Source organism: Nothoprocta perdicaria, unplaced genomic scaffold (genome assembly GCF_003342845.1).
Source record: "Nothoprocta perdicaria isolate Ctin4 unplaced genomic scaffold, notPer1 scaffold_71, whole genome shotgun sequence".
NCBI lineage: Eukaryota > Metazoa > Chordata > Aves > Tinamiformes > Tinamidae > Nothoprocta > Nothoprocta perdicaria.
This window is the reverse complement of record NW_020455988.1, coordinates 2,182,770-2,197,155: the sequence shown is the minus strand read 5'-3', so window position 1 is coordinate 2,197,155 and position 14,386 is coordinate 2,182,770. Positions and strand designations below refer to the sequence as shown.

The 14,386-nt window shown below is 47.1% G+C and overlaps 1 protein-coding gene across 1 annotated transcript in view; it reads left to right on the top strand.

The window, feature by feature from the left end:
* The first annotated feature begins 2,610 nt into the window (after nt 1-2,610).
* Nucleotides 2,611-14,386, top strand: part of ARHGEF38 (Rho guanine nucleotide exchange factor 38) — a 30,991-nt gene continuing 19,215 nt past the window's right edge. Inside the window, exons 1-3 of the mRNA XM_026050859.1 lie at nt 2,611-2,779; nt 8,702-8,892; nt 10,934-11,057. Coding sequence (XP_025906644.1) covers nt 2,611-2,779; nt 8,702-8,892; nt 10,934-11,057 — 484 coding nt within the window. The remainder of the gene's footprint in view (nt 2,780-8,701; nt 8,893-10,933; nt 11,058-14,386) is intronic.

Sequence of the window (14,386 nt, the reverse complement as noted above, 5' to 3'; positions counted from 1 at the left end):
TTGCCACAGGACTCCAGCAGTGCTGTACACCTCCACTGAAATATAGCAGGCATGGGAGTCAGTCAGTCAGCACTAGCATTTTTCACATATGCACTGGGAGTCTAAATCATAAAAAGAAATTTTCTGTAACAGCTGCAAGGAATTGCCAAAAAACCAAATAACTGTTTGCTTACTTAATGGCTACCAGGCTTGATGGTGTTCCGGGTTCATTTATAGCTTCGGGCTGAGATAAAGGTTAGCATTGACCATGCAACAATAACCTCTTATATATTTCTAATACAGTTGCTTGGGAACAAAATGCCAATGTTTTCCATGTTGACACCAGCACCTGTTCTGTCTCTTAGGCRGAGTGGCTTCCATGTCAATAACTCACATGTGAGTGCTAATGTCAGCTAGATTCCTATTTGCTTAGGAAAATCACATGAGGATGACATACARGGGTTCAAGAGATTTTCACATTATTTGTAAAAAAGAGCATTCTGACCACATACATGCCAAACATTCCCTCTTGTTTTACAGATTAGTTACTTTGATACAGCTTGACCATCAGTTGTTACACTGTCTAGAAAGGGAGTAATTTGCAGATTAGGACGTCGTTGCTCATAGTATTGCATGTGGCTGCTAAAGTCAAGTACTTCATGTGCAGCTCGGACAATGCTTTCTGGGGCATTTTACTACAGCCTGGGTAAAGCAGAGTGAACAGGAATATGAGGTTTGGGGGTATCTAGTTGAAGGTCCAGCCTCTTGCTGGGCTTCAGGTGCCAATGGATAAACCTGGACAGGTCCCCAGACTCGCAGTGCCAAACACCCCCTCGTTCTCCCCTGCTCTTTTCCAGCTTTCCCATGCCGAGCAGCAGAGCATGGCTATCCAGAGCCCCCAGGGAGCCCTTGCCTGCATTTCCAGGCCACGTTGGGTGCTCATCCTGGGCTCCTGGCTGCCTCTGAGGCCAGGCAACCTGTCACGAGTACAAAGACAGCAGCCAACCACAGCCAGCCTCGCTGAGGACCATTTCTGCGCTGAGCGAACACAAACCTTTTCAGAGACGATGAATGGGCCGTGGGGCCAGAGGAAGATTCCTTTTGCATGTGGGCAGGTTGCCATCATAAGAAACACCTGAACAAACTTAATTATATCCCACCTTGGCTGCAACTGTGCATATATGGCAGGCAGCCCACAGAGCCAAGCATTTAACACCTAGCCAAGATATATACCCATCTGCTCTCCCCCAAATGGACTTAATTTATATTAAGTCTATATCTAAGATCTCTTASAAGGTACAGACTCTGAGGTTTCTGAACAGCACAGCACCTCTATCCCTAGCTGGGATAAGTGATTGCTCAGGGCAAAGCCAGCCTCAGGCATCATGCACCTTATCTCTGGCTGCTTGCTTTGACCCCAGCACGGTCCTGTGCCGCGAGCGAGTGCTTGYGTAACCGCATGAGGAACTGAATGGGAAAGCAGATCCCGTTGGAAAACAGCCCGGGGACAGGGCCAAGGGAGGGGCTTTTGTGGCTCAGTTCCTCCAGGTAACCTCCAAAGCTTGTGCTTGCAGCCTGCAGGGAACCCAGCGGGGATATTATTCGGAGGGGGAGAGGTGGCAGAGTTGTGGCTGCTTAAACCAGTTTTACCACCCTCCCTGTAGCTGAATGCTAAACCACTGCTTGGCGGGAGGGAAGGTGCCTCAGGGAGTCCCCACAGTGAAGAAACTGGACACTGAATTTCCCTCAGTTCCCACCTTCATCTTCTCAGCCTCCGGAGCTCCGGCAGCTTCCGTGCTTGTCGCAGGAGCAGCCCTGGCCCTGGGCGCTCCTCCCCTYGCTGCTCGGGACCTGCTCTGGGCTGACTGGCGGAACGAGACACTGTCTCGGGGCAAAATCCAAGGGGAGACGTAGTGCCTGTGTTGCCCATGTGAACACAAAAGCTTCCCTGGGTCCTTCCTGCTTGATTCCTCAGCCAGCGGCTGCAGTGCAAAATAGTGGTCGCACAACCATTTCACCACCTTTCTGCTGCTGGGTGGAAATCGGGGGCTTTCAGGAGGACACACCATCATAGATTGAACTGTTCAATGAAAAACAAAAGTGGGAGCTGGGGTGCCAGGGCCACCTCACATCCCTGCTTGCAGTGATGTGTTGTGGCAGCCCCCACGGGTGCTTTGCACCCTTCAGGGTTGCCACTGTGCGCACCGGCTGCTCCTGGCCCTTCCCTGGGCTGGAAACCGCTGCCCTGCCAGCAGTGGATTCTGGCTGGGGAACCCGACTCCCTGCAAAGCCGCAGATCAGGAGTTTCCAGCGTGTGGTGCAGCCCTCGGCGGGGCCGGGAACTTGGCAGGTGCAATCGCAGGCGCTGGGAGCGGCGTGGGGGGCAGCGTGGGGGCCTCGTGCCCGGCCGCTTCCGCTCCGGCCCTTGCCCCTGCTTCCCCTTTGCTCCCGGCGGGCCTCTGGAGAAGCCCTCGGGCCGGAGCGCCGCAGGGGAAGGCAAAGGCTGCCCGGGGCGCGGGCTCGCGGGGGTGGAGCCGCGCGGCACAGGTGGCAGGGCCGGGCCCGCCGCCCCACACGCCGCCCCACGCGCCGCGCCGGCGGGCTCCGCTCCGCTCTGCGCCAAGGCCGGCCATGGCCAGCGGGGATGGCCCCGCGAGGAGCCTGGCCCTGCTGCGGCACAAGCTCTACCTGGGCGAGAGGAGGAGGACGGAGCCCGTGGTGGAGGGCCCCGCCGGCGGGGACCACGGCACCCTGCGTAGGAGTCAGTCGGACAGGAGCGAGTACAGCCAGAGGCTGCAAGGTAGCGGGAGCGTCGCGGAGCGCGCCGGGCTGCCGCGGGACCTCGACGCCGCGTTGCGCGGATCCGCTGATCCACGCTGTGCCGTTGCAAAGGACGCAGCGGTCTGCTCCGAGGCCCAGACCGCATCGGCACCAGAAACGGTCTAGTGATGTCAGCAATGAACCTGTCAATCAAAAATTAAATGCAATGCCATAAATCGAGTAAAACCACGTTAAAAAAGTGTGTGGCTGTTTCCAGGAGTGCTCTGGAACACAAACTGACTAATGTCCGTGGGCTTTCAGGTTCTTAAACCCTGATACCATCGTAAATGAGGGTTTTGTGTAATATTATAATATAAACATTCATTACTAATAGCGACATAAAGCGCCTAGCGACAGTCACTCTCGTGGCAATAATCCTTTACTGGGAAATAAAATAGTAATATACTTCAGGTTACTATATTATGGCTTTGATGCATTTAATTAGGAAATAGCGTTCCTTCAGAGAGACAATAAAAGCAGAAAATGAAATAATAAAACAGAAAGTAATGCGATTTATATGGAGGCCGCATTTGTTGAAAATAACAAAGAGGTTCATTGATTACCTGGTTCCTTCCTACTGATAGCTAATCAATAGGACTATGAGAAATCCTCATATAGTCAGGCCTGCCCTGAAAGCCCCCATTGCAGGAGTTTTGGGGTGTAAGCAGAGATTAATGTGTCTGGGCAGGCAAGGCTGTGCTGAAAATGCATTTGATTCTCCAGAAGAGCAGCTTTACTCGTGATGGGTTTGCCCTGGCAAGGTAACTTAGCACTCCTGCAAAGTGATGTGGTGCCTGGAATGGGATCCCACAAAAAGCAGGAGATTTCGCCGTATCGAGTCTTGCGTTTTTGCGCCCCAAGTGTCCCCTGGGCGCTCGGGAGGGCGAGGAAGCCGCCGCAGCCACGGCAGCCTTGGGTTATGTCTATGGCAGCCGTCCAACAAGACGGTAAATCCGGCTTTACGGCTCCTGCCACCAGCTGAAGGCTGCCGCGGCCACTGATCGCAAAGCTCTGCTCTGCCACAGGCTCCCCCTGCTTAGGCACATGCGTTAAGGAAAACRTTGATGGGTTAACAAGGTACCTGCGGGCTTTATATTGGATTAGGAGTCGTTTATCCTCGCAGTAAAAATCTACAGCCGATAGAAATTCCTCTGCCGTGAGCTCACTGTATCAACAGAAAGAAATGCAGCGYGGTGCCAAGGCCTGATCTGGATCGCATTTGGGTGCGCCAGATGTGCCGGCATCTGATAGTAATGATCTTGGATCACAGGCCTAATGTGTTACCCACCAGCGCGGATGATGTGCTGCGCCTGCAGGCCTTTGTCTGCTCCATTTTTCTTACGAGAGAGATAGTCTGCTTCAAGATAYGGGAAGCGTTTGTGCTGGCACAAAGCATTTAAGTTCTTTGGTTTTGGTAAGAAAACCCTGCAGCCCTTGTTGGTGGCRTAGGCTGTTGGGTGTCTCCAGGTCCAGTGGCCCCGATCACTCTGAAATGGTAAATGTTTTGCCAGAAGATACAAGCAGCAACAATTTGTCCTTGCTCCTCAAGCCAATTGGTTGGAAAGCTGTGTTTAGTTACCCCTCCCATTCCTTTAGTATTCCTTCACCACCTTATCTGGTGTGAATGGACCTTGAGGCTTCCAGCTTTTACTTGTTTTTAAAGAGGAAACAAGGTGCAAAGTAACCATTATATCCTGCTGGAAGGGCTTGGCAAACATTAGAGTTCCGCCCCCCCCGCCCAGTTCATCCCGTGGGTAACTAGGTACGGTTGGCCTCATTTGAAATCAGGGTGAAATAAGCATTACTATCCAATGGCAGCTTAATGGGATGGTTATACCAGATTGTATTTTCTATTCTTGGATTTTATTCTTGCAGATTTATTCTTGGTCCAGGAATACCTGGATCAAGCCATATATATCTCTGTTCTATATATCTTTTCCATCAGCCAAATGGAAGCATCACTTCTCTAAGGAGGGCTCCTAGGGACTGCAAGAACAGCTGGGCTCAGGGAGAGAAGATGAGGACTCCAAGAGGTTTAGGGATCCTTTTCTGAACTGTATTGAGCAAAACACTCTGTGGGCCGCCCACGCTGCACAGCTAGTCCATGGCAAACCTCGCGAGGTGCCTGCGCCCGCGGGGCCCTGCCTGCCTCGCGCACGGGTAGCATCTGAGCCGCCAGCACTGCGAGCGCCACGTCCGCCGCCGCTGGCACAAGGCCTTTCTGGTCCGGCAGCATTCCCCTTCTGTGTTGAAAAAAGAAGGGGCTTTTTGCATGGCTAACCGCAGCTTACGTGCAGAAATCCTGATCCCGAACAATACTGCTGTTATATGTGTGTGGAAACAAAAAGAAGGATGCTTATCCACCGTCCCACTCAGTCCTTCTGTATTTGCGTGCCCGTGTGTGAGTTCTTCCAGTTTGCACCATAAGAACTGTGTGCAGTACAGGTGAAGCCACCTGATAAAAATGGTGTGCGTTCCCATGTGTAATCTGCAGGTTACCTGAGGGTACCGGCTACCTGAGGRCTCGCTTCTGCAGAACAATAGTTTTATCCAAGGTGGTGCGAGACTCCGGTTTCACACGTGACAATGCAGTAACCTTGTAATTTGTTTGCCGTGTGGTTTTAGCTCCCGCCTTCACCCTGCTCCTGCATGCCAGGTGAAACTCCCCTGTCTGCGCAGCGCGAGGGCAGAGCTTGCCTTCCCCGCGGGTCCCCGAGACGCAGCTCGCGCAGCGGAGCGGCCCGCAACGCGCTCGGCGTCGGCGCCGCTGCCTTTGCAGCCCGACCCCGGGCCGGTGGCTTCCCTCCCGCTGCGGCTGCACCCGCCGCAGCCGCTTCTCCTCTGGGCGCCCGTTGTGCTGCTGGATGTCTCCATCTGGGGGCTACTTGGAGACTTCATGCTTTCAGAAATTCTTATTTTTCTAATTTGTGTAGCTGCTTTGTCCGCGTCATATAGAAACCTCTCGTGTTGTGTGACTAAAGCTGTGTCCTTCAGTAGATCAGCTGAAAAACCAAAGTCATTGCCTGCCTTTTCCCCACCAAAGCAAAGTCCTGGAGCAAGGCAACCRCTGCAAACTAATGCCAAAAAGCAGTGCAGACCTACAAGTTCRTATACATTTTTTGTATCTGTTGAAAGTAGCAACCACATTTCTGTAAACTAGTCTTCAGACATACTTGATGGATAAACCATTCAACAAATAACTTTCCCCCCCACACACACCTAAACTGGCATCTCCAAGGATAAATCAGCCAAATTCTAACCAAAATGGTTAAACCTCAGCAAGGTCTCTTCTTGCTAATCCTCCCTSAAATGGTTTGGCTGTTAGTACACATAGCAGGTAGAAACAAGCATGCTAATATTCCAAATATGCACTTGATGTTTCTGCATTCATTGAACTTTCCTTTGTTCCACAAGGATTTCAGCAAGCTACTAATGTTCTCAAAGTGGTCAAAAGCAATTGCTTGAATGTAAAATCACAGGTTTTGGCTGTAATGATCACTTTAGTGTCTTGCTCTTGCATTCTGTAGAGACAGACATGTCTAAAATGAAAAAGTGAACATATTGAGTGAAATGGAAAATTATATTACTTTTAACAAAAGGATACATTTATAGAAAAACATGTTTTATGTGCAGAAACAGCATCTCCTTGATATTTTTCACAGTTACTTCTTCCTGTTGAGAATAGTTTTTATTTCCTGGCATTATTATCTATCATGCAAGAGGGTAATAGATGGGCCATGACATAATTCAGATATCAGATTTGATCAAGGCAATCTAGCGACATAAACCTGAAAGAACAGCCACTCTCAGAATTGCAGCTTGGACCCCAGAGTGGGATGCGCCGGCTTTATCTTGTTCAAGTTATGCCCTCAGTAGAGAAGATTAGAAAGTCCCTGTGCCGAGCATCCTGTGTTTACCTTTGCGTGCTGTCCGATATCGCCACAGTGCTGTGGCGAAGGCCAGGAGGCACTTCCAATGCCTTCCAGGTGGTCCTGTCCTCTGTGCTCTTCTTGGGGAATTATCCCGTGCAACTCTCATGTGTGCATGTGTGCACACGCATGCACTGTTTCACACCTGATCTCAAGAAAAACGTTGGTTTTGGTGCAGAAATGGAATGGAAATGGATGGTTCTGTGGTTCATTGCAAGTTCATGGCTACATACCACAATTTTAGATGTAGCTACTGTCCCATTTGAGCAGGCACACAGCTGACATGGAGGTCTCATTTTGAGGCGCTGGCAGGACATTTGTTGGGGGAGCCACGATGTGRTAGCAGCACTTCTTTCACCCTACTTTTCACCAAAGTAAGGACAGGTCGTGTCTCCCACTTCCCCACATCTTTAGGGATGAGCGGCCCCCTGCGGAGGAGGCTGGATGCTGATGGGTGCTCCGTTGGGTGCTCGCAGGAGCAGGATCCAGCCGAGAAGTCAGCCCAGACCYTGGGGAGAGGAAAACATCTTGTCACATCGGTGTAGGAGCTTGGGGACAAAACATTCGTGGCTGCTTTATACTAACCACCACACTGTCTTGTCTGAGTTTCAGTGGTCAGTGTAATTGTGTAAGGGGCTGAGGAGGCAGCAGTGGTTTTACAGTGTCGACAGCTTTCAGGGGATGACAGCTTCGAGCCCTCTCTCTCGCAAGTCGCTTGGTTTTCTTCCAAGTTCAGCCGCAGGTTGTCAATCCCCGAACCTTGCCCATCGTGGCCTGGTGAGCAGCGACACTCACTGTGCACCCGTGACAAAAATCCACCCTTGAAAATCCACCCGATGTGTCAAGACACCAAGTGCCGGTTATCGGCTCCTGGAGTTCTGGCTGCTGCTCGCCAGGGGCCCTGCGTGCAAGACCATTCTCACGAGAAGGTGACCCTCATCCTCATCCAAGATTTCCATCTGTTGTCAGTAAGGAATAAACCGTGGGCTGTCAAGCCGCAGTCTGGGCAATGCAGGGTTGCAAACGGTGATGTTGTGTCCATCTTTGCTGGTGCTCTGCACCATCTTGTGGCTGGCAGTAAAACACCAGAATACCCACTATGTTTTCTGCTCGCTTTCAGTGTTTTGCCCAATGGAAAATACGCAGATTGGCAGTGCAGGCACATAAAGTGTTGTGCCTTGCTCATCAAATAGGTGAGGCAAGTGTCCGCAGAGCGGCTTGAGAGCCAGCAAGAGGGAAGAGGGTCATCACAGAGAAGCAGGATGGGCCCAGTGGTAACATGGTAACATGTGCAGACTGCTGGTCTGCACAAGATTCTCTTCCATTTCCTTGATTTTGGAACAAAACAGGTATTTTAGGTGTTAAGTATGGAAAAACAGTTAAGGTTACCCTGATCCCAATGATCTCTCACGTCTCAAGAAATATTATCAGTCTTTAAAGACTTATTCTCCTGTCATTCTTTTATCTCTTTCAAATGGATCCTTTCAAACAGAATTACAAGTTCCACTGCCATCATTACTATCATTATTATCATTTGAAAGAGCATCTTCCAGTACTTACAGGCCTCAGCCTCCCATAAACACACCTCAACACTGCATTTTCCAGAGAAAAGATTATTCCAGTGCAGCTTAGGTGTGGTAAACACAAACTTCTTTTTTTCCTTCACAGGAGCACAGTTCCTATCCTACCCCCCAGATCATAGCAGACTTCAGGGTGAGGCTGTATTTTCAAAGGAGCAGAAGGGAATGTGGGGTACGAACCCCCTTGGATTTCAGTGTGACAAGCATCTGTCTTATACTCCATGGAAAATGTCTGTCTGTGTATATAATATCCGAGCAGAGGTGTTCCGTGATAGGTTTTCTTTTAAGAGGAGAAGGCAGAGCCAGGGAGAAAGGGCCTTGGAGTCCCTTGCATCAACAAGCAGGTGAAGATGACAAAGTCCTAACGCTCCTCTAAATACTTTTTTTCAACAGAAAAAATGGCCCCCCAGGCTGGGTCCTGCTCCCCTGCCACCTCGCCCCGGGAGAACGAAGACCAAATTGCCAGGCAGATGATGGCCAGGAGGGTGAAAATCATTGCAGAGCTGATACAGACAGAAAAAGACTATATCAGCGACCTCGATCTGTGCATGAGGGAGGTGATTCAGCCCCTGAGAAAGGCGCAGGTAAGCTGCGGGGCCGCACGGCCTGCCCTCACCCACCCKCTGCTTGCACGGGAACGAACGCAAGCGCCAGCGTCGGCGCGAGCGTCGCGGGGCCGGAGCCGGGATTGATCCTGGAGCGGGAACGCGCTCACGGAAACGGCTTCCCTTGAGAGCAGTCCGGACCCAACCTCTTTTTAATCCTGTTTCTATTAAGCTTTTCRTTAGGCCTGGGCTGGAATAGGAGCTTTGGCTTCTCCGTGCCACAGTACAGGATGCTGGGCAGTCATCACCCTGGTACCATGCCCTGGCACACTGTTAGTGCCACCTCCAAAGCAGTATCAACCCGCTGCAATATTTCCCTTGGTAACAGCCTGGAATGGCATAGATCTCCACATCAAGGTTATATTCAGTTGTCAGGATGACTTCATCCAGCCTCTCAGACAGTTTCAGTGAGATATCAGACAGCCCAGTGGGATTTGCATCTTACTCAGCAAAGCTAAGCTTAAGAAGGATAGCTCAGAAATGATCTTTCAGGCAAAAGAGCTTATGGGCCAATGGTATCCACTTTCCTTTCTTTCCTTTCCACTTTCCTTGAAGCCTGTGCTATTTAAGCTCCTGCAACATTTTATTTTATTTTATTTTATTTTATTTTATTTTATTTTATTTTATTTTATTTTATTTTATTTTATTTTATTTTATTCTATTTTATTTTATTAAAAAAAAAAAAAAAGCTTTACCGAGTTTGCTCCAACCTGTTTTCAGCAGAGCTGGCATCTGTGAGGGTAACTTTAAGGACTTCTTGACTTCTTTTTCCTCCTCACTTGCTCATCCACTTAGACGCATTCTGCACTTGACTCTTCCCTTGGCCTGGCCAACACCAAGTACAATATTGGATTTTGAACAAGCTTCCTGTATTCTTTTGCTCCTTTCAAGCCGAGTGAAAGCATATGTCCTGATGCTGTCCTTTGTCACCGTCTATGTTGATATGTATATAAGCATATATATATATGCACAATAGATTTCCAAATACTTTGTAGACATTATGCTGGAGCAGAGATCAGAAGTCTTTTCATAGATGTATTCAGGAAAGTAATTTAAGAGATTGTAACTCCCTTAATTTAATAACTTCTGCATTTTAAAGCCTTTCAAGAATGCTACATGGTTTTAAGACCGCTTCTAAGGTAAACTATGTTATTGGGAAGTTTGGAATGCATTTAGAGATGTATAGTATTTAAAAAATTCTCAGAGCAGTGAATTTGTTTCATATTTCCAAAGGGTTAAAAATTAGTTTAGTTCCACTTGTCCTTACATATTAATTATTACCCTGCTGTGCACAGAAATTAATTATTGATGTATGAAAACTGTGTTCTGAAAAAAATATATGCATTTACTTTAAAATGAAGAGGGATATAGCGCCAAATTTTCTGTTGATATAAACAGGTGCAATTCACTGRAGCCACTGAAGTCATTCTCCATGGAAGACTTCTATGATTATATTAATGCCTATAATTGTAAATCTGTGTGTTTTAGTGGAAATTCTGTGGTGTTGATTGTACTTTTGGATTTATAGGATAACTAAGTTCAAATGGTACCACCCTCTGTTGAAAGTCTACATACTTGATACCTGGCATGAACACACGCCAGTCTCAATATATGTAGCAGTTCATGCAGCCTCTAGGAGCAACTGGTAGTCAAAGAACCAAAAATTCTGCAACTCRTCTTCTTCTCTATGGGAAAATATAGAAACCTTTTTTTTTAAGCCAACTAAAGATCTTTTCTTTAGTCAGATGATAATATTTATTTCCTTCCTGGGTAGACACATTCAGATTAGGAATAGTTCAAAATAAGTTAAAAGCCCTTGGTAAAATACCTTTTGTTATGCTAATCTGAAAACTGCCTATGTGTCCTTGAAGTCACAAGAAGGATGTTTACATGAAGTTTTGCAGAAGTGGCGTTTCCTGGAGTGTTGAACACTCAAGGATTAGCAAGAGAAGGTCTGTAATACACAGTGTCCTTCCTCATCCTTTGTCAGTAGCTGCTTAATATTTATCCATTCCATTAGATGGCTCGCTTGGACGTCGACGGCTTGTTCGGCAACATCGAGTCGGTCCATCGAATATCAGCCAAACTGCTGTCACTGTTGGAGGAAGCCACGGCAGATGTGGAGCCACCCATGCAAGTAATCGGTATGTTTAGCATCCTCTTGAGTTCTACAAAGCCACGTGAAAGGATTAATATAAGGCTCTCCTGCCCACTACCTTCATCAGACTTAGCTAGTACCACTTGCAGAGACTAACGTGCCTCCAGGTGTCTGCAGTAATAAGTGAAACATGGAATGTGGAGCCTCTCCAGTCAGTCTGCCGTGTCAGGCCTGATCGTGGTGCTCTGACTCAAACCTTCTGGATGTTGAGGGGAAGGAGGGAATGAGAGAGTGMGTTTAACTTGAGTAAAAACTAAAGCATCAAAGTTATGCCAGATAGATAATATCATTTGCATCTAGTTTGATATTACTTAACTCTGCTGACACTTAGACCAGCTCTTACATTACATCTGACTGCAGCAAAACTGCGGCACTCAAGTTAGGCCATGTACTGATAATATCATTTTCACCTAACCTGATATTACCCAACTCTGCTGATACTTAGACTTTCTCTTAGATTGCATATTTGTAATTTTCTATTCAAGCAAAGCACAAAAATACTGATTGGAGTAGTAAATACATCACACACACAAGGTAAAYACCCATCACAGAATGGTTGAGGTTGGAAGGGACCTCTARAAATCATCTAGTCCAATCCTCCTGCTCAAGCAGGGACACCTACAGCACGTGGCASAGGGTGGCATCCAGGCAGGTTTTGAAGACCTCCAGATCACTCTTTACTCTCACCCTACTCCTGAGCAGTAGATATTCAGGGAAATACATGGCAAGGTCACCTAATGTTAGACATTTTGTGCCTCATACATATCAAAATACTCCTTAAGACAAATGTTATGAATACCTAAAACAATTAAAACATAATGAAAACAAGAAAAATCAACAGCAGTACTTTGGAGTGGGCATACATGCTGCTTTCTTTCTGAGCTAAACTGATAGAAATCCAAAATTTGATGGAATGTGAGAGTTGAATCAAGAAAAATACACTGAAAAGCAGTGGGAGGAGAACAAGAGAAAATAAACAGGGAGGTGAAGGCACCAGAGTGGGGCCCTGCTCGCAGGGAAAACCATGTTTAGACAGACCCTGAGGACAGACATCTGGATGGTATTGACAGAAATGACCTTGCTACGAAACAGGGACAGCAACAGCTCTCAAATACTGCAGGAGATGTCCTAAATAAGGACGAYGTTTTCCTTCCAATTTCATAGCTCACAATAATTCTACCTCCTTTCAATAATATTTCACAAAAATATTGGAAAAGTTTTGGGRAAACGTAAAGCAARTTAAGGGCATTTCTTTGTAACTTCTAATACTTTCAATCATCCAGGAGATTCTGATAATTTTATCACTCCTAACGTACCTTTTTAACCTCCCTTTACCCTCAGGCCTACTCCCCTTGTTATATCCTCCCCACCTATAGTCTATTATCTATATATAGAATTATATACGTTATAATTCACACAAGAGATGGTTAAGTGTTTTTAACATGGACGTGGTCAGCACAGAAAGCTGTAACTGTGTAGGTATGTCTTTTCGGATTATGGCTATTTCTAGTAAGTGGATTACCCCTGGCTCTGTCACGGCAATCACGTGCTCTGCAGTTGAGGACAGGAATGCTGGGGCTGTGATCTATTCRCTTGTTCCTCCGACACAGCTGGAGAGACGTCTGTTACTGTCCATTGGCTCTCCCTTAACTGCTGCTTAAATGCAGAGGCAGTAGCTGAGCCGCTTTAAAGGATCAGGTGAGAGTTCTTAATTTGCTTCAGTAAAGCCACCCAGTTTAGTTTAAAAACTTTTCAGCTGTGATTCAGAGGTCAGAAAGATTCTTTCCTCATATACCATATACACCATAGACCACACGTAGCATGCTGCAGAAAGAGCCCCTCCTCTTGCCAAATAAATGGAGCAAAAGATTATCAGTTGCCATTTTGACTAAGTAACATGATTCTGAAGCATACAAGGCTTGGGAAAATGCATTAATCCTAGCACATCTCAATCTGATTTGCCAGGGCAACAGCTTAACATGGTTTGATGAGACTGTTGTTTGGCAATATTTCAATAAAAAGTGCATCACGATGAGTCATACCCTTAATAAGCAATGTTCTGTTCTAGCAGGAAGTGGCTTTCTTCACAGCAAGGGGAATCATCCTCTTAGCTCCCTGCCACATCCAGAAGAAGACAGACAATTTCATCAGTTTGTGAGGTGTGCTTCCCCAGAACCAGACAAAGAGCCACGAGAATGTATGGGATTTTAGATCAGAGACTTGGGTAAAGTATGACAAGGAAAGAACTGGAAAATAAGGTGTGAGCAGTTCTTCCCAAAATTAAGAGAGGAGCAGGGGGAATGACTGCATGACTATAAACAGTAACTTAGTGTTTGTCATCCTCCAAGAGTATAGGAGAGGATCCTTTTGTCTTCAGAAGCCTCACAGTCGGTGTAAAGGTTGTTAAAACCAGTCCCTGGAAAAAGTGGGCTGGTGACAATCTGTTTAATGTACCCATCATATTCTGACAGATTTAACATATTCTAACAGGAATTACTGAGAGCACTCTCCTAATCTGAGCTATAATGCTAATGTAGACACATACCTTGTGTTGTTTGGTCTTCTAAAGCTATGCACAGCAGAGACACAATTGCCCTTTCCGATTCTCTCTTTTTTTCCCTCTCTGTTCCAGTCACTGTGTGTGGAGGAATATGATGGTTTAGGTGTTATCCTAGCTTCATTATTGTCATTCTGTTCCTTCTTTCTCCATCTTCCTTTGCCGTTGAAGCAGAAGGCTCCACTGAAAGCCATAGGGAGAAATTGTTTCTGTTGGTCAGGCCTTGTTCCTAGGATTTTTTCGTCAGGATTGTCTGACTATCACACTCAAGAGTAGGCATCAAGCAAATATGGTTTCATCAGAGTGTGCACAGAATTCAGAGTATGTTTAAACCTGTGCCCCCAAACAATCCATTTTTGGCCCATATAGCAAGCCCACAGTGGTCTGCCCAGGGCAGCAGGTTCTGGCCATACAGTGCAGGACCAAGAAGAGCTTCAGGCTTGAAATATGCCTGCTCTGAGACGGACCTGCCTATGAAACCAGCACATCACTTTTTTCATCACTTAGCATCAGCAAAAATATTTGTCATCAAGGGACGAGGCATTAATGAACAGATATTGTTCAYCTCTCCATTCTGGAGGAGAACATGATAATTTTCTGCCTCTAGTGTATGATGAAACAAGCAGTAAGTCTGCATTTTGCATTTTTGCCATGGAAAATATGACCTCTCTTGGTAGGTTTCGCATACTAAGGGCCACACTGAGCACTTGGTGCTCCGGCTGAAGTTAGGGAAAGCTGTGGGAAGGCAGCAGCCCTGA